The following is a 27,192-nucleotide window of genomic DNA, read 5'->3' on the forward strand; positions in this document are numbered from 1 at the left end:
GCCCAGCGGCCGCCATCCTCCACACAGGGCTTGGAAAGGCAGAAATTCTAGGCTAAGAATATATGGCAAGGACACCATGAGAGGTTTTGAAAAACATATGGGAGATGTAGACAAGTGATATTTAGAAAGATAAAAACCAGACAGGAGGGTTGGAGAGATGGCTCAGCAATCTAAGCACTTGTCTACAAAGCCTAACCACCCAAGTTCAATTCTCCAGTACCCACTTAAAGCCAGATGCACAGGGGCACGTGCATATGTAATTAATTTACCGTGGCTGGAGGTCCTGGAGCACCCATTCTTTCTCTCTCTCTCTCTCTCTCTCTCTCCCTCAAATAAATAAAAATATTTTTAAATTTTATTTTTAAAAAGATCTGTAGAGATAGCTTAGTGGTTAAGGTGCTTGGCTGTAAAGCCTAAGGACACAAGTTTGATTCTCCAGGACCCACATAAGCCAGAGGCACAAGGTGGCTCATGCAGCTGGAGTTCATTTGCAGAGGCTGGAGGCCCTGGTGTGCCCATTCTCTCTCTCTTTCTTCCTCTCTGTCTCTCAAATAAATAATTTTTAAATTATTTTTTTAAAAATCAAAGAGGAAATGAGGACTATTTAAACCAGGGCACTCAGCAAAAAGTCAAACTAACAGAAACAGGAATAGAAAAGCAGCGTGATGCCGAAAGGAAGGAAACATTAAATTTTAAAAATAGAAAGAATGAAGTGCTTATAGTATGTCCAGGAAAATAAGGAAAAGAGAAAGTGAGATAGTCACACTAAGGACTGTTACAGAAGGAAGACTATAAAGATTTGAGAGTACTGTCACGAGCAAAGTTCACAAGAAACATGAATTCTCACAAGACTATTAGGTGAGCGATCTGTTAGTTTTGTTGTTGTTTTTGTTGCTTTGTTTTGATACAGGGCCTCATGTAGCTCAAGCCAGCCTCTAAGTCATGATGTAGGCAAGGATGTCCTTGGACTCCTGATCCTCCTGCCTCCACCACCTGAGTGCTTGAGATTACAGGCATACACCACTACACCTACCTTGGAAACAAAAAAATTTTAAACAAGACCATTTGCTGGGCATGGTGACACACACCTTTAATCCCAGCATTTAGGAGGGAGAGGTAGGAGGATTACTATGAGTTCAAGGCCAGCCAGGGACAATATTGTGAATCCCAGTTCAGCCTGGGATAGAGTGAGACCCTACCTCAAAAAAAAAAAAAAAGACTTTCATCAGAAATATCAACAAGTGTATTTTTGTCCGAGGAGTGGAGCAGGTCGCTGAAAGAAGAGACGCACCTCTGGAGGACATGGTGAGGTTCCTGAAGGTCTGGCAGTTGACCAGGTCAGCAGTGTCAAGTGTCACAGGAACGGAGGGGTAGGGATGAGTGACATGTATCTGGCTCCAAGGGCCGTCATAGAACTCTCACGAGCCCACACATTGCAGTTTTCCAGGGAGGACTCTGTCTCTGTAGTGCCACCTTCCTATCTCGGACAGTAGACACGGAGGGGGGGCACACGGAGGCCAGGCGCCCCTAGGCCGAGAAGTACCTGGAGGCGGGCCTCAGGTACATGAAGCTTCCAGTGCCATAAAACACAATGGCCGTGATCAGGTGAGAGGAGCAGGTCTGAAAGGCTTTCCACCTTGCCGCCCGCGGAGGGCATCCGAGCCACGGTGGACACGATGCCAACATAGGACGCACGGTGAGGGTGAAGGTGCTCATGACGATGCAGCTGCTGACCACGAAGCCCACCACCTCGTAGAGGTGGTGATCACCACCGGTCAGTCTCATGACTGGCACGGAAGAAGTGCTCCACCACTTTGGGTCCGCAGAAGGGCAGGGAGAGGTGTTGATGGTGTGCAAGCCTGAGCAGACGGCGCCACTCACCCAGGCTGCGCAGACCAGTTCAGTGCAGAGCTTCAGGCTCACGAGGGTCCCGTGGAGCAGGGCCTGAGGGTGGCCATGGCCGTGAGCAGGACACACTAGGCCCAAGGCAAGAGATGCTCCCAGAGCCCCCGGCGGAGGTGACCAGCGCCCTGGGGATGGTGAGCAAGGCGCAGCACGTGTCTAGAAAAGATTAAGTTCTTCAGGAAGAAGTACACGGGGGAGTGGAGCCGGCTCTCTCTAATCACAGCGGCGACCACGGGGATGTTCCCCAGGAGGCCAAATGCATAAACAATGGAGAAAAACAGGATGACCTCTTTGGATGAAGTGGACACTTCTCTTCCCAGGTGCTTTCACATGCAGTGGCCACGTGCAGCTGAGGGACAGAAGTAAAAGACTGGCTTGGGCTTTGTCCACGCAGGTCCACGTGTGAACAGAGGCTGCCACCACTGGGAAATCAGTTCTCTAAAGCGGCTTATTGCAAGGGCATGTCAATGAGAGAGAGGGGTGGGGGGAGGAGGAGGAGGGGGAGAGGCAAAAGACAGACCAAGACTATATCTCAAAAGTAAGTAAATAAATAAAAATGGAGCCCTGGCGGCTGCTGAATCAGCTGAGTCCCTGAGCAGCTGGAGGGAGAAGCAGAGAAGACACTTGCCAAACTTTTCTTCCTCTTAAATTTTCCATGGCTTCAAGTGAGATGCAGTGTTGTGTGTTTACTTTTCTATGAATTAAAGTGATTCAATGGTTGCGGATATTTCAACATTAATTAAATTGATAGTTTTTTTTCCAAATTTTTATTAACAACTTCCATGATTATAAAAAAAAATCCCATGGTAATACCCTCCCTCCCCCCTAAATTGATAGTTTTTAAAAGCATTTTATTTTATTTATTTACTAGAGAGAGAGAGAGACAGAATGAAAGAGGCAGATAGAGAATAGGCATATCAGGGCCTCTAGCCACTGCTAATTAACTCCAGACACATGTGCCACCTTGTGCATTTGGCTTTAAGTGGGTACTGGGGAATGGAAACTTGCTTTGCAGGCAAGCGCCTTAACTGCTAAGCCATCTCCTCAGCCCAATAGCTTTAAAGAACTTCATATATATATGTTGTTATTGTTATTAATTTGACTTTTATTTTTAACATATTTCTTCCTATTACTCTCATTTCTTGTAAGTTTTCTGAATCTCTTCATTTTCCTTCTAAGGCCCATTACCTTGTCTTTCAGCCTTTGTCACTCATGGCAATTCCGATATTCTTCCCTAAATTATTGGTTTTCCTGAGAGTTTCTTTTTTCCAACTAATTTAGAAACAACTCTATCACCTCAGTGTTATTTGATCGAATACATCTCACGTGAAACATTTTGATTTCCAGGTTTGCACACAAATCCTTGTTCCTAGAGAACTTAATTTCATTTTTTTCCCCCCTCTGCAGGAATGTTTGTCATGAGGTCAGGCACATTTGGGGTGGTATGGCCGTAGACGCTGCATGTCATGAGCAGGAAGGGAGGCCTTGTTCTTTCTCTGCCCCTCGAGCTGATCAGTGCCTGAGGGTATGTCCTCAACAATGAATTCATAAGCAGAACCAAAGCCTCTGGGGAAGCCTCTTCCTGATATCAAGCATCTTTGCCAGTTCTGAGAGTGAGAGATCTCTGTGGACCCCGCTGCAGGAGAGTTCAAGCGCCTGTGTGTGGATGGATGTGAGCATGCTAACCACTCATTAATATCTTGCTGTGTGATACGCTAACAAGGTATTAAAATGCTCCTACATCCATAGAAAGTTATCTGCTGCTCTGAGCCCTCTTCCTCCATTTTCCTGAAGCTCTTACACATAGCAGAAGTAGAGAGCCAAGGCTGAAGTCCTAAATCCTTAAACCTCATTAATGACTAAGAAAAAATTACAAGGAATATAATTTAACTTATATCCTCCTCCCATTATCTCCATGTCAGGCACTGGGAAGCTAAAGTGCAACAATGAGGGGCCAACATGGAGTACGGTGCTGGGAATGTGTCTCAGTGGAAGAAGCTTACTTAGCATACATGAAGCCCTGGTTTGATCCCAACCACATAAGCCAGCTATGGTAGCACATGCCAGTGAAACTAGCACTTGGGAGGTGGAAGCAAGAGGATCAGGAATTCAAAGTCATCCTTGACTACTTTGTGAGTTCTAGGCCAACCTGGACTAGAGACTCTCAAAAAAACAGGAGCATTAGCCGGGCATGGTGGCACACGCCTTTAATCCCAGCACTCGGGAGGCCGAGGTAGGAGGATCGCTGTGAGTTTGAGGCCACCCTGAGACTACAGAGTGAATTCCAGGTCAGTCTGGGCTAGAGTGAGACCCTACCTTGAAAAAAAAAAAAAAAAGAAGAGGAAGAAGAAGAGGAGGAGGAAAGAAAGAAAGAAAGAAAGAAAGAAAGAAAGAAAGAAAGAAAGAAAGAAAGAAAGAAAGAAAGAAAGAAAGACAGGAGCAGTCCCTGAGCAGCTGGAGGAAGCACTGTTAAAGTTCTGCTTACAACAGGAAAAATCTATGCAGTGCTTAGGAAAGAGCAAAGTTTGTGGAAAGTACAACCATTGATGTACCTGGAGTGGGATAGAAATGACTTTGGTCTTTTCTTACCTGGAATTCCTAATGGAGATTGTCAGATATATCTCCTGTCAAATGGAAGAGCTACTTCGAGGATCTGGGTGGAGGTGAGTGGGCACAGAGGTCTTATTGAGTACCCTGAATTTGAAAATACCACAGAAGTACCACCAATGCAATGATATTCCTCGGAGGTGAGCAGGAAAGATTCTTCCTGCAAACCCAGAAAGCTCCAACAATGGCACCTGTGGCTATAGTGGAGAACATGACTATACTTGTTATCCTTACTAGGGAAAATAAAGATCACTCATGTCAGTTGAATTAACTACTTTATGCTGTCCTTTTTTTTTTTTTTTTAATGTTTTCAGGGCTGGGAGTTGAATGCAGGCCCTCTTATTTACTAAGTAAACACTTTACCAGTGACCTAGAGCTCCGGGATTTTTATTTTATTTTTTAAATTTTGAGAGAAGATCTCAATAAGTTGCTCTTCACTCTGTAGCCCAGTCAGGTCTCAGATTTATGGTCTCTCTGCCTCAGCCTCTCAAGTCACTGGGGTTGCAGGTCTGTGCCAGCACTGGGGAAGTCAATGTAGGTGGCCTATTGCTCTTGCATGTCTTAAATATTATGCTTTGATTCACCTTCTAGTCCCTGTGAGGGAATGACGGAGCATGCTTTGAGCTCTCTAGAGAGCTTGCCTGTGATATTTTGGTACCTGGCAGGTACCATTGACTACTCCCAGGGTCCCCCATGGATTATTTGAAAAATAACAGTTCCTAAGGGGACATAGAAATGTCAGTCAGTGAGAAAATGAAACTAATATCCACAGACAAGTTTGAGAATATGTGATATTCACATAATTACAGAATGAGAGCTCCTAAGGAAGGAAAGGGGTTATTAGATTTCAGAAAAGAAGGTGTTTGGAGATATACAGAATGTTTTGAGATATACACACAAGTGTGTGTGTGTGTGTGTGTGTTAGGCCAGGGAAGATAATCCATACATAATCCAGCACTGAGAAAGATGAGGGGAAGGATCGTGAATTTGAGGCCAGTCTGGGCTACATAACGAGACCCTGTCTCAAAATAAACAAACAAAACAAAATACATGTTTACATGGGTAAAATCATGTTATCTATGTTATTGGTGTTTTCTCTGTAGTGTCTACTTTGATGCACAGGTTTTTAGAGGTTTGCCAAGAAAATATAAATACAAACAGAAATATATACAATCAGAAGTAATGTGGTCTATGAAGTTCTGCTGTGTGAAAACAGTACCAAAGCCCTGAAAAAGAGATAGATAGATAGATAGATAGATAGATAGATAGATAGATAGATAGATAGATAGATAGATAGATGGGATAGATAGAAGTATGAGGGGCTGGGGCAATGGCTCCATTGACAAAGTGCTTGACACACAAACCTGAGGACCTGAGTGAGTTTGGGTTCCCACCACCCCTGTAGAAGCCTGGTGTGTGGCACACACCCGGAATGCCAGCACTGGGGAGGAAGGCAGAGACAGGAAGATCCCTGGGGTATGTTGGCCAGCCAGTCTAGCCTAATCAGTGAGCTACAGGATAATGAGAGACTCTGTCTCAAAAGGTAAGATGGAGGGCACTTGAAGAAGACATCCATTGTTGACTTCCTGACCTCTGGTCTCCATGTGTCCATGCACATACATGCTTACACACACATGCAAAAAAGAAAAAGAAAAAAAGATGAGCAGCAACTCGGGTATCTGTTTAACTTCCTTATAATCAATGTGCTCCAAGGATAACTACTGTCCTGACCAGCAAGCCCACATTCATCATTTTGTATTTGTGCCTGGTTCTTTGACTTCAAAATTCATACCAGGCATGGTGGTGTGCACCTTGAATTCCAGCACTTGGGACAATCACTCTGAGTTCAAAACCAGCCCAGACTACAGAGTAAATTCCAGGTCAGCCTAGGCTAGAGTGAGAACCTACCTTGAAAAAAAATCATCCATTGTTGGATGTGGTGGAGCATACCTTTAATCCCAACACTGGGAAGGCAGAGATAAGAGGAGCCCTGTGAGTTTGAGGCCAGCCTGGGGCTACAGAGTGAATTCCAGGTCAACCTGGGCTAGATTCTTCCTCTGAAAAAAATTCATCCATGTTGTCTATACTTCTAATATGTGTTTGTATACATTTCCAAGGTAGAGCCTTTGTTATTTTTTTTCCTGGAATTCACTCTGTATTCTCAGGGTGGCCACAAGCTCACAGTGATCCTCCTACCTCTGCCTCCTGAATGCTGAAATTAAAGGTGTGTGCTACCATGCCCAGCTTTATTTTTAATTTACATTTTAAAAATACTGAATTTATTGTGCACAATGTGATGTTTGAAAGTATATATGTGCATTGTGGAACAGCCAAACTAGATATAAAACTGCTTTATGTTACACTGTTTTCAGTGTATGGTGACTAGACTTTACATCCATTCTCTTGGCAATCTTCAAGAACACAATAAATATATTGTTAGCTTTAGATATCAAGTTGTATCATTGGATCTTTTGGACTTTTAAAATATTTCTTTTTGCTTATTTGAGAAATAGATAGATAAGCCAGGCATGGTGGCACATGCCTTTAATCCCAGCACTTGGGAGGCAGAGGTAGGAGGATGGCTGTGAGCTCGAGGCCACCCTGAGACTCCATAGTGAATTCCAGGTCAGCCTGGACTAAAGTGAGACCCTGCCTCAAAAAAACAAACAAAAAAAGAAAGAAAGAAAGAAATAGAAATAGAGAGAGAGAGAGAGGGAGAGAATGGGTGTACCAGGGCCTCCAGCCACTACAAACAAACTCCAGATGCATGCACCACCTTGTGCATCTGGTTTACATGAGTCCTGGGAAATTGAACCTAGGTCCTTTGGTTTTGCAGACAAGTGCCTTAACCACCAAGCCATTTCTCTAGCCTGTCTTGAACTTTAAAAAACATTTTTATTTACTTATTAGCAAGCAGAGAGCAATAGAATAGAGTCAAACAGAAAGAATGGGCAAGCCAGAGCCTCCTGCCACCGCAAATGAACTCCAGATGTATGTGCTGAGCCATCTCTCCAGCCCTTGAACTTTTATAAAAATGTGTTTTATTTGGGGCTGGAGAGATGGCTCAGCTGTTAAGGCACTTGCCTGCAAAGCCTAATGACCAGAGCTCAATTCTCTAGCACCCACATAAAGTCAGATGCACAAAGTAGAGTTCATTTGCAGTGGAAGGAGACCCTGGCATGCCTATTCTGTCTGTACTTGCAAATAAATAAATATATTTTTTAAAGTTTTGCTTGTCGGGCTACAGAGATGCCTTAGCAGTTAAGGCACTTGCCTGCAAAGCCTAAGGACTCATTTCCAACTCTCCAGATCCCACTCTGGGGAGCAGTGGTGGTTTGGGAGGTAGGACGTCTGGCTGGATGAACAGACACTGAATGGCAGCACCACGGAGCTAGGTCATGGAGAGTGTCTCTGTGACCAATCACAGCCGTTTGGCTTCTAGATTATTGGGGGGATGGTCTGGAATGAAGACGTTCTGGTACCCAGCCAAGGATTACATGAAGTATTTAAAGTACTGCCAGCATCCAAGCAGATGCCTGTAATCCTAGCACCCAGGAAGCCGAAGCAGGAGGATTATGAGTTTAAGGTCAGCCTGAGGTATACAGAGGGACCCTGTCTCAAAAGACATACATCATTCATACATACATACATACATACATACATACATACATACATAATCTGGCAGCTATATACAAATCAGTAGTATTGGCATTTAACTATGTTAAATTTAAATGTTTCAAATGACTCATGTAAACCAGATGCACAAGATGGTGCATGCATCTGGAGTTTGTTTGTAGTGGCTGGAGGCCCTGGTACACCCATTCTCTCCCTCTCTCTCTCTGTTTCATTTGCTTTTGATCTACAGTTGATGAAAATTGTATAGACACATGGCAAATAACATGGTGTTCTGACATGGACACGTATCACATGTACAATTTCTAAACTGAGCTTAACCATATGTATAGACATTTTGTGATTCCGGTACCTGAAAGCAACTCTCAGTAATTTTCTTGTTTTTTAAAACTTCCAGAATTATTTTTATTTGAGAAAGAAAAAGAACGATAATGGGTGCACCAGGGCTTCCAGCCACTGCAAACAAACTGCAAATGCATGTACCACTTTGTGCATCTGGCTTACGTGGGTACTAGGAATCAAACCTGGGTCCTTAGGATTCACAGGCAAGCACTTTAACCGCTAAGCCATCTCTCCAAACCTACTCTCAGTAATTTTCAACTCTATATTACATTGTTATTTATAACTTGCTTTATAGAAAATCCCTACAACTTAATACTCTTGTCTGATGAACCTTTTGCATCCTTTAACCAACACTTCCTCATCCCTTAATAACCACGTGGAACCATTCTGTGAATATGTATATGACTCCTTTAGATTGCACATATAAGTGGAATCTTGTGGCAATGTGTTTCTCAGAGCATTTTCTTTTTAAAATATTTATTAGAGGACTGGAGAGATTGCTTAGTGGTTAAGGCATTTGCCTGCAAAGCCAAAGGAGCCAGGTTCAATTCCTAGGACCCATGTAAGCCAGATGCACAAGGTGACTCATGCGTCTGGAGTTCATTCACAGTGGCTGGAGGCCCTGGTGTGCCCATTCATTCCCTCTCTCTTTCTCTCTCTCTCTCTCTATCTATCTTTCTCTGTGTGTCAAATAAATAAATAAATAAAATATAATTTTTAAAAATAGGGAACATTGGGAGACAGAGGTAGGATTGCCATGAGTTCAAGGCCACCCTGAGACTACATAGTGAGTTCCAGGTCAGCCTGACCCAGAGTGAGACCCTGCCTTGGAAAAAAAAAAAAAATGCTTCACAAATTTGTATGTCATCCTTGAGCAGACTGTTAATAGTTAGACCTCCGATCAACTTTCACCAGTACCCACTAGCTATGTTCTCTACAAAATTACTTTGGTGGTTTGAGGTAGGTGTCCCCATATTTGTTTTAAATGCTTTACCCACAGCTGACAATTTGGAAGGTTCCTTGCTGAAGGAAATCTTACTGGGGGTGGACCTGGAGGTTTATTAGCCCTACCTTGTCAGTATTGATCAACACTTTCGCTGTCGTTGTCCACCTGATGTTGGCCAAGAGGTGATGTCCAGCCTCTGCTCATGCCATCCTTCTTCCTGTCATCACGAAGATTCCCCTTGAGTTTGTAAGCCAAAATAAAGCCTTTCCTCCCATCAGCTGCCTCTGGTTGGTTGCTTTCTGTCAGCAAACAGAAGGTATATGCAACATCCAGCACCTACCGTTTCAAGCCTCTAGTGCATTCTACAACTTAGCTACTTGCTGAAAAAAAAATCAGTGATTACTCATTACGTTTATATGGTTTCATTTGTTAATTTCTATTTCTTTTACCTCATTCTCTTATCTAACCCCAGCTTCATCCCATCTACTCTGCTTCCTGGCTGCTTGAGATGAAGAGCACACACACACCTGCCTGGCCTCCCTATCTGCCTGGCTAGGATGTAAACGCACTGGGCCAACCAACCATGGGCTTTAGAGTGTACGGAAATAGAAATCTCATTCTAAATTGATTTCTCGGGTGTTTTGACACAAACAGAAAAGGTCATTGAGATGACTACAGACCTGTTTGCTCCATTGTGTAAAGCCCAGCTGTGAGGCACACACCTTTAGAATTTTCATAATGCCCATGCAGATTTAGTCTCTCATCAGTATAGATTTGACTTTAACCCCTGAATAATTTTTCTAGACAATCAAGACGTGTCTAATGACATTCTGGCTAGAATTTCTCTTACATAACATGCGTATTTCCCCTTAAAACCTATGCATATCACAATATTGTGCTTTCCATGTGATGATCACAATGAATTGCCAAAGGGAATGAGGTCAAGTAGGACCATCTTCAGTGTGTGGCTATGAGGCTGTTGGTGTGGAGGTACTCACAGGAATGAGCACATAGATGTCATATACATGCATATATACACGTGTACATGCACATGCATATGGCAGGAAGATGTTCTATGTAGTCCATGCTAGCTCCAAACTCACAATCCTGCCTTAGACTCCCAAGCATTGGGCATGTGCAATCATGCATGGAAATTTTGTCATCTTCAGCCAGTTGTTATGAAAATTAGGTGATTTAGAGGGTCCTTCTCAATAAAGTGATTCTACAACTTTGTATACAGACAATATCAAGTACCACATCTAATGGGCATAATATGCAAAAAGACATGCCACAAAGAACAATGTGGAATACAAGTGCCACCTCTTCCTCGTCTCTTTCTGGGACCATTCTGAGACATGGCATGAAAACCTCTTACTATTGTTGATGAAAGTAGGATGTATAAACAGCTTAAAAAAAAAAAAAAAAAAGGGCATGGTTGCACTTTAAACCACCATGTGAGTTTGATCCCAGCCTGACTGCAGTGAATTCTAGGTCAGCCTCTAGAGTGAGACCCTACTAAAAAAAAAAAAAACTAATCCAGGCATGGTGGCGCACACCTTTAATCCAGAGGTAGGAGGATCACCGTGAGTTTGTGAGTTCGAGGCCACCCTGAGACTACATAGTGAATTCCAGATCAGGTCAGCTGACTATAGTGAAACCCTACCTCGAAAAACAAACAAAAAGCTGATAAAAATGATAAGCTAATTACATCAGGATATGTTTCTAGCCTGGCATGGTGGCGCACATCTTTAATCCCAGCACTCGGGAGGCAGAGGTAGGAGGATCACCATGAGTTCAAGGCCACCCTGAGACTACACAGGCAATTCCAGATTTAGCCTGAGCTAAGGTGAGACGCTACCTCAAAAAACCAAAAATAAATAAATAAATACAGATGTTTCTAAACCAGACGTGGTGACACATGCCTTTAATCCCAGCACTCAGGAGGCAGAGGTAGAAGGGTTGCTATGAGTTCAAAGCCACCCTGAAATTGCATTGTGAATTCCAGGTCAGCCTGGACTGGAGTGAAACCCTACCTTGGGGGGGGGGGGGGAGATGTGTTTCTAAAAAGCTATGTAAGGAGTTGAGAAAACCAAATTAAGACTTTAGCAGAGAGAGATAGCAGTTAGGTTCCAATCATCCTCTTTATCAAGGTTTTCTTTTTCCCTTTTACAATACTGTTATAACCTATGAATGTACCTTATCTGATTTATTCATATGACATGTTTAAACAGGTTCTATTATCCCACTTTTTACATACATGGCGTGGTTCCTCAGTTACACATAATTTGGTTCACAAACTTAGACCCATAGCATTGGCCTAAGGTATGAGAAAGGGAAATGAACACAAAACTGTTCCTCCAGATACAATTTTTCATGGAGTAGAAGGAATAAAGTCCTACTTTTCACAATTATTTAAGTCAACTTATAATTCAGGTAGGAGTAATTACTTCCTTATGGATACATTCTGAGATTTTTTTTACCTATTATGCATATTTGGCTAGCTCTATGTCAGCATACTATATAAGGGAAAAAATAAACTTAAGAGTTACAGTTCGGTAAAAATACAATTTAGATATGCTGTGAAAATAAAGTACACAATACACTCCTATCAAATAAAAAGATATAAGCAGGTTCAAATGGTATTTAAAGTATGTAAATTTTAGGTGAGTTATAATAAGTATTCCACTGTGAAGACTTTCTGAAGTCTGCTGGGTTCCATAAATGGAATGGCCTCCTAACATCGAGGCACATACATAAACCATACTTACCTGAGGGTATGCTCCACGTACCGGAGGTTGTACTGGTATTGTTGCAGTAGCCACACCCAACCTCTATGAACAACCTTAAAACTCTAAACAAGCCCAATGCACCCTGCTGGCATCAGTATTTATCTACCAGTATATATCTTTAAAAATGTCTGTACTGAATGATTCAGAGTGGAGTTTCAAAGGGGAAAGTGGAGAAGGGGGAGGGAATTATCATGATATATTGTTTACAATCATGGAAGTTGTTAATTTAAAAAGTCTGGAGAGATGGCTTAGCAGTTAAGTGCTTGCGTGAGAAGCCTAAGGACCCTGGTTCAAGGCTCGATTACCCAGGACCCACGTTAGCCAGATATACAAGGGGGTACACGTGTCTGGAGCTCATTTGCAGTGTCTGGAGGCCCTGGCATGCCCACTCTCTCTATCTGCCTCCTTGTTGCCCTAAAATAAATTAAAATGAACAACAAAAAAGTTTTTAATGTCTGTAGTGCCAGGCGTAGTGGTGCACAACTTTAATCCCAGCACTCAGGAGGCTCTAGGGGTAGGAGGATTGCCGTGAATTCAAGGCCACCCTGAGACTAGAGTGAATTCCAGGTCAGCCTGGGCTAGAGTGAGACCCTACCCTGAAAATAAAAAAAATAAAAGTCTGTACTTAGCTCACACCTATTGAAATTGGTGAGAGCCAGGTTGTACTTGCATTCATATTTCACTAGAAGTGAGCCACATGGTCTCAAACAAGAGAGACTGCAAAATTGAGGCCAAGTGCTAGAGTAAAAGTGGCTGGGGAGCACTTGAACACACTCTGCTCACAGGACTTCTCATCTTTGTGATACGATGCATTCCTCTCAAGTAACTTCATGTAACATCTCCTGTGTGAATTGTGAGTAGTGCACCTCTTGCTGCTGAAAACAAACTCCAGAAGCATTACTTTGTGCACCTGGCATTACATGGGTACTGGGGAATTGAACCCTGGTCAACAGGCTTTGCAACAAGCATCTTTAACTGCTGACCCATCTCCCCAAACCGATCCAGAAGGTATTCTGGATAAACTACACCCACAGAGTTTCTCAACACTATGAGTTGTCTAACATAAGTGGAGAATTCATGTTCAGTAAAAGGGTTTTCCACATATATTAAACTTACTTCTTTTTAGCTTTTCTTAAAAAAAATTTTTTTAATGAGAATTGGCATACCAGGGCCTCCAGGCACTGCACTCAAACTAAAGTCACATGTATCTTGTGTGCATGTGAAGCCACACTTGCATCACCTTGTATGTCTGACTTACATGGGACCTATAGAATCAAACATGGGTCCTTATACTTCATAAGCAAGCATCTTAACTGCTGAACCATGTCTCCAGCTCTAAAAGTACTTCTAACCTGAGTGAGTTTGCTTATGTTTAGAGAGGTGTACTTTTTGGTAAAAAGCTTTTCCACATATATTACATACATGTGGTTTATCACCTGTATGAATTACATGATGTGCAAAGAGTTTTGACTTCCTGTAGAAGGCTTTTCCACATACATTACACATATATGTTTTCTCCTCTGAGTGAGTTCTTTGATGTTCAGTAAGAGATGACTTATACTTGAAAGTTTTCCTACAATCTTTACATTCATAGGGTTTCTCACTTGTGTGAGTTCTCAGATGCATGGGGATACTTGACTTCCAGTAAATAACTTTTTCACATATATCACATTTATAGGGTTTTTCCTCTCTGTGTCTTCTTTGGTGTGCACTAAAGGAAGACCGATATTTGAAAGTGTTTCCACACAATTTACAATCATAGGGTTTTTCACCTGTGTGAGCTCTCTGGTGTTCTTGTAGTAGTGACATAAAATAAAAGGCTTTTCCACACACACTGCACTTACAACGTTTCTCACCTGAGTGACTTCTTTGATGTTTACGGAGGTATGACAATCTGCTGAAAGTTTTACTGCATTCATTACACTCATAGGGTTTCTCACCTGTGTGAGCTCTCTGGTGCTGCTGGAGTTGTGACATCCAACAAAAGGATTTGTCACATATATTGCACTTATAGGGTTTCTCAACCGAGTGATTTCTCTGATGATTATGGAGATATGACAATTGACTGAAGGTTTTTCTACATTCATTACATTCATAGGGTTTTCCATTAGTGTGAGTTCTCTGATGTACAATGAGATGTGACTTAACACGGAATAACTTCCTACATTCTTTACATTCATAGGGTTTCTCTCCTGTGTGAATTCTCTGATGTACAATGAGATCTGACTTACGACTGAAGGATTTCCTACATTCTTCACATCTATAGGGCTTGTCAACTGTACGACCATTCTGATGTACGCATAAGTTTGATGTCTCAGTAAATATTTTTCCACATAAATTACCACCAAAGGGCTTCTCAACACTGTGAGGTATCTGAGGTTGGAGGAAATTTGACTTCTTGCTATGGTTTTTTCCAGAAACACTGCATTCATGAGGATTATCAATTGTGCAAGTTCTCTGATACACAATGCAATTTGATTTTTGGCAAACAGTACCACAAATATTACACTCCTCTCTTCTGTGTGTTATCTGATGAACAGCTAGTTCTGATTTCTGAGAAGTGGATTTCTCATCTGCCTTACTACTATTGTAAGGCTTTTCTCCTACACTTGTTCTCTGACATTCTGAGAGCTCAAGATTTGTGACATGCTTTTGCTTACTTTGAATCCTATTATACACACTAAGAGTGAGGTACAGCTGTCTGGGGGCCTTCCCAGATCCATAAGCACCATCAAGTTCCACTGCATCCTGGACAGCATCAGGCTCACTAGAGAGAAGTACAGTCTCCCATGTGCCCAGCACCTCTGGCTGCATTCCTGAGGAGTTCCCATTCTTCACAGATGGACTTGAAACAAGGTCAGAGTTCACACTGAATAATCTTCCTAATTCAACTCCCTCCTCAACAAAAGTGCTGCTGTCAATAGTTACAGGATAATACAAGTTTGTGTTTGGACTGTCCTGGATGGTATCATTCAGGGCATTCACATTCTGAATACCTGAAAGAAAATAAAAAGACATTAAGTAATCATGAATACAAAAACATTTCAGAACAAATCTGTACACAAATATACAGTATCTTTATAATGCTACACATTACAAAATATAAACACTTAGAGACTTTGTCTCTAATAAATATAATGAATTATATTAATTTATTATACAGTATGAAATCATGCTTGTTGATTTAAATGGTTGTATTACTTTGAAATAAAGAACTGAACTCAAAGGTTGGAGAGATGGCTAAATGGTTAAGGTGCTTGCCTACACAGTCTAGACTCTCCAGGTCCCACATAAGCCAGATAGATGCACAGTGATACAAGCGTGCAATGCTGCACATGCACACAAGGGCGTACATGCATCTGGAGTTTGACTGCAATGGCTAAAGGCTCTGGTGTGCCAATTCTCCCTCTCTCTCTCTCTCTCTCTCTCTCTCTCTCTCTCTCTCTCTCTTTCTCACACACACACACACACACATACACACACACATACAGGAAAAAAGAGGCGAGTATGTTAGGCTTGCCGCAAAAAAAAAAAAAAAATTGAGTGCAGGGGCTGGAGAGATGGCTTAGCAATTAAAGCACTTGCTTGTGAAGCCTAACAACTGAGGTTCAATTCCCCAATACCCACAAAAAGCCAGATGCACAAAGTGGTGCATGCTTCTAGAGTTCATTTGCAGTGGCTAGAGGCCATGGCACACCCACTCTCTCTGTCTGTATCTCTTCTCTCTGTTTCTCTGCTTGCAAATAAGAACTGAACTCAGATGGTCTCAAGCACAGATACTTGTGCTGCAATCCTCCTACTTCAGGATCTTGAGTAATGGCTCCAAAGGCCTGGACTGGAGAGATGCCTTAGTGGTTATGGTGCTCGCCTGTGAAGACTTTCCCCAGTACCCATGTAAGCTGGATGTACAAGGTAGCACATGCATCTAGGATTCACGTGCAGTGGCTACAGACCCTGGCATGCACATTCTCTCTTTCTCTCTCTCTCTCTTTCTCACTCTCAAATAAATATATATTTTTTTAAATTGAAGAAGATAGCCAGGCATGGTGGCACATGCCTTTAATCCCAGCACCCAGGAAGCACAGGTAGGAGGATCTCCATGAGTTCAAGGCCAGACTGGAAGTAAAGAATGAGTTCCAGGTCAGCCTGGGCTAGAATGAGACCCTACCTAGAAAAAAAAAAACAATTAAAATTGAAGATGGACTGGAGAGATGGCTTAGTGGTAAAGATGCATGTCTGTGAAGCTTAAGGACCTAGGTTCGATTCTCAGGCCCACATAAGCCAGATGTACATGGTGGTGCATGCATCTGGAGTTCATTTGCAGTGACTAGAGGCCCTGGAGTGCCCATTCTCTCACTCCCTCTCCCCGTCCTCCCCCATCTCAAATAAATAAAAATACATGAAATTGGAGAAGACATTAGAAGTTAGAAAGATCTCTCATGCTCATGCATTAAAAGAATTTTACAGTGAAAATAATTATCTTACAAAAAGCAATGTATAGATTCAAAACCATACTCATCAAACTTCCAATTCAAATTTTCACAAAAATAGAAAAGACTAATCTCAAATTTGTTTGAAGGAACAAGAGATCTCAAATAACCAAATAAGCCCTGAGGGTGAGGGAGTAGTGGAAGGTACCACTGTACCTGGTTTCAAGGTATATCACAGAGCCACAGTAACAAAGATAGCACAATGTTGGCACAAACACAGGTGTTCAGGTGAACAAAACAGAAAGAAAGATCCTGCCATTAACCTCCACAGCTGTAGCTATCTGGTTTTTGACAAAATGCCAATAATACTCACAAAGAGAATCTCTTTAACAAATGCTTCATGAGGTTATCTCTGTGAAGAAGAATGGAACTTCTAGATCCTTATCTCCCACCAAGTATGAACATCAGCTCCAAAGATGACAGATCTCACTCAACATGTGACCTTAAACTCTGAAAATGCTAGAGGAAAAAGTAGGGAAAACACTTCACAATGTAGGAATGGCGTAAGAACGTAATGGATGGGATTATGGCTACTCAGGAAATGGTCAACAACTCATAGATGAGAATTCATAAAATCAAAAATGTCCACAGCAAAGAAAATGATAAATCCAGTGAAGAGAGACTACAGAATAGAAGAGAATATTCACCAGTTATAAAACTGACAGATGTCTAATATCTAGAATATACAAAAAACTCAAAAGCACTAAACAAATAGTCCAATCAAAGTATTCCAAAGAAGAAATACAAATGACTAAAAACATTTTGAAGTTTCAACAGCCTTAGGCATCAGGGAAATGCAAATTAAAACTACTTTGAGATTCCATTTTACCTGTCACAATGGCTTTCATCAAGAAAACAAGTAACAATGCTGGACATATGGCTTAGTGGTTAAGGTGCTTGCCTGTGAAACCTAAGGACCCATGTTCAACCTAAGATCCCATGTAAGCCAGACACACGAAGATGACGCAAGCACAAGGTCACATGTGCACACTAGGTGGCACAAGCATTTAGAGTTCGTTGCAGTGGCTGGAGGCCCTGGTGCCAATTCTCTCTCACTCTCTGAAAACAAACAATAAGAAGTAAACAAGTAACAAATGCTGGTGAGAGTGCCAAGAACAAGGAACCCTTATTAACTTTCAATGGGAGTGTAAACTGGACCACAACTATAGAAATCAAATAGGGAGCTTACTGAGAAAGCTAAAAATTGAACTACCACATGACCCGGCTATACCATTCCTGATGACAACTGCAAACAACTCTGTCCTACTACAAACAAGTGTTCACTGATGTTTTTTACTGTAGTCATTACAATAGTAAGGGAATACGAACAGCCTAGATTTCCACCAACTGAGGAATGGATAATACAAATATAGTACATATACACAATGGAATTGTTAAGCCATAAACAAAAATGAAATTATGAAATACCACACAGAGATTACTGTGGGGTCATAAATAGGGAAGGCAGAATAGCGAGGATGGTAGAAACAGATTATGTTCATGGTATATTGTCTATATGAGGGCAGATTATCAATAATTATTTTATTTTATTTTATTTTTTTTGATTTTTGAGGTAGGGTCTTACTCCAGCCCAGGCTGACCTGGAATTCACTGTGGAGTCTCAGGGTGGCCTCGAACTCACGGCAATCCTCCTACCTCTGCCTCCCGAGTGCTGGGATTAAAGGCGTGCGCCACCATGCCCGGCTTATTTTATTTTTAAGGATGGGATCTGTGAAAAAAACTGGTGAAAACTCAACATAAACAGCTTCTGATGAGGTCTGTTCCTACTGGTTTCCCTATGCAGGATGTACTCACTAACCTGGGAGGCTCTGGCTTGAGGCTTCTACTATCCAAGGCCCAATTCTTTTCTCCAATTTAAAGATAACTTCTGGTTTGCTAATGCAATGACCTGTTAACAGAAAACATTGTGCAACTTTTGACATATTGCTAAGCCAAATCCACTTAAAAATGACAACAAATCAGTTTCAGGAACTGGGCAATAATGGGATCAACGGGAGCATTTTGTGCAAGACAGCTTTCACCAACATTCTTCATGCATGCAATCATATCCTTACATATTGGGTTTTTGAGCAAAGTTAAGGATACCAGAGAAGGGAAAGACACAATACAATGAAAAGTAGAAATGCAATTTGTAATATGCAGAAGGTAGAAAGAAAATATATACCATTAGGGAAAATCAGAAATTATGGGTAGAATAAGTCCTTCAACAAAAATTTTTTAGAGCAGATCATGGTGGTGCATGCCTTTAACCCCAGCATTTGGGAGGCAGAGGTAGGACTGCTGTGAGTTCCAGTCCAGCCAGGGACAACAGAGAGAGTTCCAGGTCAGCCTGGGTGTGGTGGTTTGATTCAGGTGTCCCCCATAAACTTAGGGGTTCTGAATGCTAGGTTTCCAGCTGATGGAGAATTGGGAAGTAACACTTCCTCAAGGAAGTGTATTGTTGAGGGTGGGCTTATGGGTGCTATAGTCAATTTCCTCTTGCCAGGGTTTAGCACACACTCCTGTTACTATTGTCCACCTGATGTTGGCCAGGGGGTGACATCCACCCTCTGCTCATGACATCATTTCCTCCTGCCATCATGGAGCTTAGCCCTTGAGCCTGTAAGCCAAAATAAACCTCTTTTTCCCCACAAGCTGCTCTTGGTTCGGTGATTTCTACCAGCAATGTGAACCTGACTGCAACAATGGGCTAGGGTGAGACTCTACCTCGGAAATTTTTTTTTTTTTTTAAATACAGTTGGGCATTGTTGCATATGCCTACAATGCCAGCATTTGGGAAGCTGAAGTAGGAAGACTGGTATTCAGTTCCAGGCCAGTTTGGCTACAGAGCGAATTCCAGGTTATTCTGGCCTTGAATAAGACCATGTTTCAATAAAACCAAAAATAAGGGAGGGGAAATGGCTCAGTGGTTAAACGCATTTGCTTGCAAAGCCTGCCACCCAGGTTCAATTCCCTATTAATCACATAAAGCCATATGAGCAAAGTGGTGTATGGATATAGAGTATTTGTAGCAGCAAGTGGCCCTGGCTTGCCCATAGCCCCTGCCCGCAAATAAATAAATAATAAATAAGTGAGCTAAACAGATGGCTCAAGTGCTTAAAGGTGACTGCTCCATAAGGTCTCAGAATTTGGATCCCCAAGAAACACATAGATGTATCCTGAAGTTCACAAACCCCTCTGTCTTTCCCAGTAGCAATATAAGAGAGACTTTAGGGCTGGAGAGATGGCGCAGTGGTTAAGACACTTGCCTGCAAAGCATAAAGATCTAGGTTCAACACTCCAGACCCCATGTAAAGCCAGATGTACAAAGTAATGCACGCATCTAAAACTTGTTTTCAGTGGCCAGATGTACAAGGTGGTGCACGTGTCCGGAGTTCGTTTGCAGTGGCTGGAGGCCCTGACACACCCATGTGTTCTCTCTCGTTCTCTCTCTCTCTCTCTCTCTCTCTCTCTCTCTCTCTCTCTCTCCCCCTCCTTCCCTCTTTCTCTGTCAAATAAATAAATAAAAATAAAATATTTAAAAAATATAAATAAATTACACACACACACACACACACACACACACACACACACACAAACAGGTTGGGTTGATGGCTTACTAGATAAAGCGCTTTCCACACAAACATGAAGTCAAGAGTTCAGATTCCCAGCACCCACATAATTGCCAGGTGGGTATGGTGGCCCACCTGCAATCCCAATGCTTAGGGAGCAGAAATAGGGAATTCCACTACACACACACACACACACACGCATGTGCACCCTCATACACATCCACACATATGACCATGCACACACGCCTGCATGTACACCACACACACATATGTATATATACATGCAAAAATAAAATATAAATGGGATAGGGGTATAGCTAAAAAGAAAGTAACTTGTCTGGCACACACAAGGCTGTGAGTTCATTACTTAGCACATGAAAATCAAGTAAATACACAAGCCCTTAGAATATTTACCAAGAATGTGCTTCTAGAAGATTACTGGGCCTTTCACTTACCCAGAGACAGCAGGCTGTTGTAGGTCTCCAGCATCACGTCCCTGTAGAGCTTCCTCTGAGCATCATCAAGGTCCTGCCACTCCTCCCATGAGAAGTCCACAGACACATCCTCAAATGACACCAACCCCTATAATGAAACATTCTCCTCAACCCAAGCCTTCAGCCTTGGGTTAGGAGACAGAGATGTAGCTCATGCCTATGTGAAAGCCCATCTTACACAAGACATAGACTGACAGGCATTCTACAGCATAGAAGAAAAAAAAAATCAGTATTTTGCCTATGTACTAATTTACAAATTAAAAATACTCTTGTAGCTGGGCATGGTGGCACATGCCTTTAATCTCAGAACCTGGGAGGCAGAGGTAGGAGGATGGCCATGAGTTAGAGGCCACCCTAAGACTACATGGCGAATTCCAGGTCAGCCTGGCTACAGTGAGACCCTACCTCAAACAAACAAACAAAAAATACTATTGTACTATTTCCCTTATACATTCAGAAATGCCCTTGTTTGGAGGAGCAACAGGATAAAATTCTGTTTCTGAAAAGGCGTGTTTGAAATTTAGATAATTTAAGCTATATTTTCTTTCTAAGCCTCTGTAAATGAACTCCAGATGCATGCACCACTTTGTGCATCTGGCTTACATGGGCCCTGGAGAATCAAACCTGGTTCCTTTGGCTTTGTTGGCAAGCACCTTAACCTCTAAGCCATCTCTCTAGCCCTAAGATGTATTTTCAACATAGAAGTGAGTAATAAAATAGAAAAATACTGTTTGGGGGCTGGAGAGATGACTTACCAGTTAAGGTACCTGCCTGTAAAACCTACGGAGCCAGGTTCGACTCCCCACAGAAACCAGATGCACAAGGTGACACATGAATCTGGAGTTCGTTTGCAGTGGCTAGAGACCCTGATGTACCTATTCTCTCTCTCCTCCCCCTCTGTCAAATAAATAAAATATTTATTTTTAAAAAAAGAAATAATACTGTTGTTGGCCAACCATGGTGGTACATGCCTTTAATCCTAGGACTTGGGAGGCAGAAGTAGGGGGATTACTCTGAGTTCAAGGCCAGCCTGGGACTACACTGTGAGTTCCAGGACAGCCTGTGCTAGAGGGAGACCCTACCTCAAAAGATAAAAAAGAAGAAGAAAAATGCTGGTGTGTCATCAGGTTATGCATCACTGCAAGCACAAAGAGGTTCTGATGTTCTACATGAATGTGTCCCCATGAATATGAAGTAATGGAAGTCAAGTTGTAAAAGCACAACGAACACAAGTCAGGTAAACAAAACTATAAGTACAGTCATATCCAGTCAGGGTTCCTGGCTGTGATGCGTGAAACAGTGAACATATAGAGGGAATTGATAATGTAGTGAGCTTCTATTGTAGAACGTGCCTCAATTTCAATAATAAATGTCATGTTTTCCTTATTTTTAAATTAACTGTGAAAAAGATACATTCATGAGAATCCTTTTATATCCTTCCTAAATTCAAAAAACTGGCAACAACCGGGAAATGGCTTAGCGGTTAGGGCGTCCAACTCTGAAGCCAAAGGACCTGGGTTTGAATCCCCAGGATGCATGCAAGCCCATTGCACAAGGGGGCACTCGCGCTCCTGTGGGATGGAGCCCATGGTGTGCCCATTCCCTGTATCCATCTCTTTCTCATTGCTGGGCGTAGTGGCAAACGCCTTTAATCCCAGCACTCGGGAGGCAGAGGTAGGAGGACTGCCATGAGTTCGAGGCCACCCTGAGAATAAAGAGTGAATTCCAGGTCAGCCTGGGCTAGAATGAGACCCTACCTTGAAAAGGAAAAAAAAAAAAAAAAAAAAAACTGCAAATACCCACACAGAGATAATCATCAAATTGCTAAAATACTGGGTACAATAAAAACTGCTAAGACTAGCCTTCTGAAAATCTCTCCATAGAGAGAATGGAAAGGACTTAGGAAGATATCAAGCAGGCAATAACAACATCCACATTAGAAAACAGGCATTAAAAACATACAACACAAACCGGGCATAGTGGCACACACCTTTAACCCCAGCGCTTGGGAGGCACAAGTAGGGGGAGACCACCCTGAGAATACTAAGTGACTTCCAGGTCAACCTGGGCTAAAGCAAGATCCTACCTCAAAAAAACAAAAAATAAAAACAAAACAAAACAAAAAAAGCACTTTAATCCCTGCACTCGGGAGGCAGAGGTATGACAATCACTGAGTTCAAGGCCAACTTGAGACTATATAGTATATTCCAAGTCAGCCTGGGCTAGAGATACTACCTCGAAAAACAAAATAAATAAATAAATAAGAATTATTAATACAGATTCCCTGCTTTTGAGAGTTTGTTTGGCGGTTCTAACAGGGGAGCACAGCTACTTGCATATCCGTGACTGTAGCCTGGTCCTCTTACTCTATTTGGGAAAGTTTGTCCTCTTCCACCGAGAGTTCAGCTTCAGGAGGGACACACATGTAGTGGTGAGGAAAGAAGGGGACAACTGCCTAGCCAACCAGATCGGCTGAATCAACCCTGGCAATCAAAGGGGTGACAGATGTCACAGTCAGATCACCCTCACATCCTGACTCCCTACTTTTGAACAATTCTTGGAAGAGAACCAGGGCACAGAGAATCCAGCAGAGATTTGCCAGGAACATGGAAATGGAATGACAAGGTTGGAAAGAAAGCCCAGTAAAGCTCCCTGGTTCTCCAGGTTAACCCTGGTGTAACTGTCCTTTCCTCTGTCATGGGAGATATGCCTGGGAGGAGTAAGCATTTGTCAACATCTCCCCAGGAAAGATTTCACACTACAACAGGGATAATCTATGATAAGGAGAACTGATATTCATCAAAAAAAAAAGAAATAAAAAATTTTAAAAAGAAAGCAAAGCCGGGCGTGGTGGCGCACGCCTATAATCCCAGCACTCGGGAGGCAGAGGTAGGAGGATCGCCATGAGTTCAAGGCCACCCTGAGATGACAGAGTGAATTCCAGGTCAGCCTGGATCAAAGTGAGACCCTACCTCAAAAAAAATAAAATGAAATAAAAGAAAAAGAAAAAGAAAAAGAAAGCAAACAAAAGAGAAATATTATAATTGAGGAAAAAAAAGAAGAAAGCAAAAACAGTGATCACAGAAAGTAAAACAACTTCCAGATGAAGATCATGCATAGAACTTTTAAAAAAACTTTTCTATTATTATTTTATTTTTGAGAGAGAGAGAGAGAAAGGTAGAGAGAGAGAGAATGGGCACACTAGGGCCTTTCAGCCACTATGAATGAACGCCAGACGCATGCACCCCCTTGCGGCGTATGGGCAACACTGTGCACTAGCGTCACTGTGCCTGGCTACATGGGACCTAGATATTCCAACAGGCATTCTTAGACTTCACAGGCAAGCGCCTTAACTGCTAAGTCATCACTCGTCCTTTTTTTTTTTTTTTTTTTTTTACTGACAACTTCCATAATTATAGACAATAAACCATAATAATTCCCTCCCCTTCCCCCATGGATAGTACTTTCAGCTGCATAAGATTTCAGTAAGGCAGCTAGAACAGAAGTGTTCTGATTTGACTATAAGTTAAATTTCTGATAAAATGTTGAAAAACTGAGCCAGGTGGGGTGGCAACGCCTTTAATTTCAGCACTTAGGAGCCAGATGTAGGAGGATCACTGTGAGTTTGAGGCCACCCTAAGACTACATAATGAATTCCAGGTCAGCCTGGGCAGTAGTGAAACCCTACCTCAAAAAGGCAAAAAAAAAAAAAAAAAAAAGCTGAAAAACTGAATTGAAACTGCGAGTAGATTACAGTACAAAAAAGCCATAGAAATTTTTACTAGAAAACATAGTTAAACGCTGTTACAACCTACATATATGCACAAACTAAGAGAAGTATATGGAGAGTACATTAAGAACCTAGTCTATTCTCCACACATCTAGATATGATCATGCATCAACTGGGGTCTTCCAAAAGCTGTCTGAAAACACAATTTCAGCAAGTCCAGAAATATCTCCTGAACTGACCTGTGCTGTGAAACTAGGAAGCCGCCACCACAGCCGGCTACGGTGCTCATCTCAGGTGGCAGTACGGCACAGTCCACCTCAAGCAAGCGTCCATGAGCACAAGAATTGATGAGGTTCTCTTCCCAGGGTCAGTTCAAGCCCTACAAATAGACCTTTGTGGCACAGTATCAAGAAAGAGAGCGGCCAAGCATGGTGGCACACGGGAGACCAAGGTAGAAGGATCAATGTGAGTTCAAGATCAGCCTGAGACTACATAGTGAATTTCAGGTGAGCCTGGGCTAGAGTGAGACCCTACCACAAAGGAAGGAAAGGAAAGGGAAAGGGACAGAAAGGGAAAGGAAAGGAATGGAAAGGGAAATGGAAGAAAGGGAAAAGAAAGAAAAGAAAAGAAATGAAACCAATCTGCACACAGTCAAAATGATTCCATGGCTACGTAACAAACTAATGTTATCATGCCCGTGTATATTTCTCGAACGTTATGTTTATTTTGCCATTCCCATTTTAAAGGACATTCACAAAAGTAAAGAATAACTAAGGCACTTAGCACAGATGTGTTCATTTTCCTAGCTCTTGAAGACATGTAGAGGCCTGTACAATCACAGCTGGAAGAGAAGGTGAAGTCAATAGACTTGGTATGCCTTGCCTGTCGATTCCAAAAAGTGCAAAGATGACAGAGGAGGGGAAAAAAACCCAGAAACTAGGAAAAGAGCTCCCTTATCCAAGTATGGCACCACATGCCTTTAATCACACTTAGAAGCTGAGGCAGGAGGATGACCATGAGTTCAAGGCCAGCCAGGGGCTAAAGAGGCACTTCTAGGTCAGCCTGCACTACAATGAGACCCTCGTTTGAGGGGAAAAAAGAAAAGGCTCCCTGTGTGGAGACTATGACACTTGAGAACCAGCACAACAGATCTTGAAGAAGCACCAATAATTCTAATTGGAAGAGATTAAGCACAGCAACTCATGCATGGGTTAATGGAAATAACAGTACTGACCCAGTAACAGTGGTACCATGAAGAAGTGATGTCATTTTACAGGGATGGATATTGAATTAAAGTACAGTAAACAAATTTAGAGCATTATGACACTAAGTGGGGAAGATGACACTCAATTATGTCTTCCCAGGTGCTTAGGAATACTGACAACTCTGTCTCCCAGGTCACGTTATTAAACCAAGCCCATTGTTTGGGGGGAATTCTCCATCCATTGGTTACCATAGAATGTTCTTGGAACTTTCCACACGAGTGCCCAGCGTGACACCTAGGTCCTCTTAGCCTGAACTGAGTCATGTCAGGGAACTCGGACTCCTTGCGGTGCACCCCTCCCTCTCCTAAACCCTTCCTTCCCTGGGATGGAGGAAGAAACTTCACTGGAGGACGCCGCGCTGCCCTCCCTGGAGTCCACTCCGATCCTCTCTGGACTGCGTCTCTTCCAAACCCGGTGAAGCGTAGCTGGGAACAGATAGTGCCAAGCTGGTGGGGGTGGGGAGAGACTGTGGTCCAGGAACGATGGCAGGAGGTGGGATCTGGGGTTTGTCCCCAGACCTCAGAGGACCTGGGCCGGGGACAGCTCGGAGGTCCCGCTTCCCGTGCACGGAGGACCGTCGGGGACAACGACGCCCGTCCCGGGTCGCCACACAGGCCGGGACGCGCGGGCAGAGCACGGGGCTCGCAGAGGCTCCAGCGGGAGCTGAAGTCGCCGCGGGGCCGGGACAGGACGCCCGGGGTCGCGGCTGCCGCCCAGCCCCAGCCGGAGGGACCGAGGGCTCCGTGGACTCCCGACCCGCCAAGCCGCTTCCCGCCGGGTCCCTCGGCCTCCTCCGCCGCCCCGGCCCACGGCCCGCGCACTCACCATGGTTGTAAGGGCTGTCGCGTGTCCCCGTGGAGCTCCGGCACAGGGACGTCGCAGGACCGAAGCCGCCGCCACCAACTTCATGAAGAACCAGGAGCGCAGCCGGATCCCGGAAGCAAGATGGCGGCGCCCTGGGGGCGCCCACGACCAAACCGGAAGTCCATGAGGGCCCGCCCCCGACCGCTACGTGTGGGTCTGATTGGGCCGTTCCCGATTGTTTACCGCTGATTGGACGGGGTCTCACGCCGTACTTTCGTGGCATTAGAAGGGCACCAACCAGTGGCTGAAGAGTTGTCTACTAGGAGGTTTTAGGCTTCAGCTAGTTTCAGAGCTTCCTGCCAGAGAGACTTAAAGACCCACTTCTTCAGTTACCTTATAATACAGCCATCAAGTTACGAATCTGTCAATGAGTTAATCTACTGGATCATATGCTTCAGCCAATTTCTAAATCTCCATTATTTAAACACTGCAATAGGACTAATATGAAGGAAGTCGTAGTAACTGTGGGGGTTGGTCTGAGAACATTGGTAAGGCCCATAGAACCCTAAGCACTGATGTATCCAGAGGGAGCTCCGTTGATTTTTGACTGTGATT

At 43.0% G+C, this 27,192-nt stretch overlaps 1 protein-coding gene across 1 annotated transcript; it reads right to left on the bottom strand.

Moving 5' to 3' along the window:
* Nucleotides 1-1,527: 1,527 nt before the first annotated feature.
* On the bottom strand, nucleotides 1,528-26,860 carry LOC101604936 (zinc finger protein 39-like). The gene is made up of 8 exons (XM_045151720.1): nucleotides 26,821-26,860; nucleotides 26,599-26,729; nucleotides 26,094-26,198; nucleotides 20,740-20,866; nucleotides 18,532-18,621; nucleotides 14,079-15,218; nucleotides 9,697-9,732; nucleotides 1,528-2,030 (listed from the first exon to the last, which is right to left on the bottom strand). The coding sequence occupies exons 1-8, from the start codon at nucleotides 26,858-26,860 to the stop codon at nucleotides 1,528-1,530; spliced, it is 2,172 nt and encodes a 723-aa protein (XP_045007655.1).
* Between the last annotated feature and the right edge of the window lie 332 nt (nucleotides 26,861-27,192).

Source organism: Jaculus jaculus, chromosome 6 (genome assembly GCF_020740685.1).
Source record: "Jaculus jaculus isolate mJacJac1 chromosome 6, mJacJac1.mat.Y.cur, whole genome shotgun sequence".
Lineage (NCBI taxonomy): Eukaryota > Metazoa > Chordata > Mammalia > Rodentia > Dipodidae > Jaculus > Jaculus jaculus.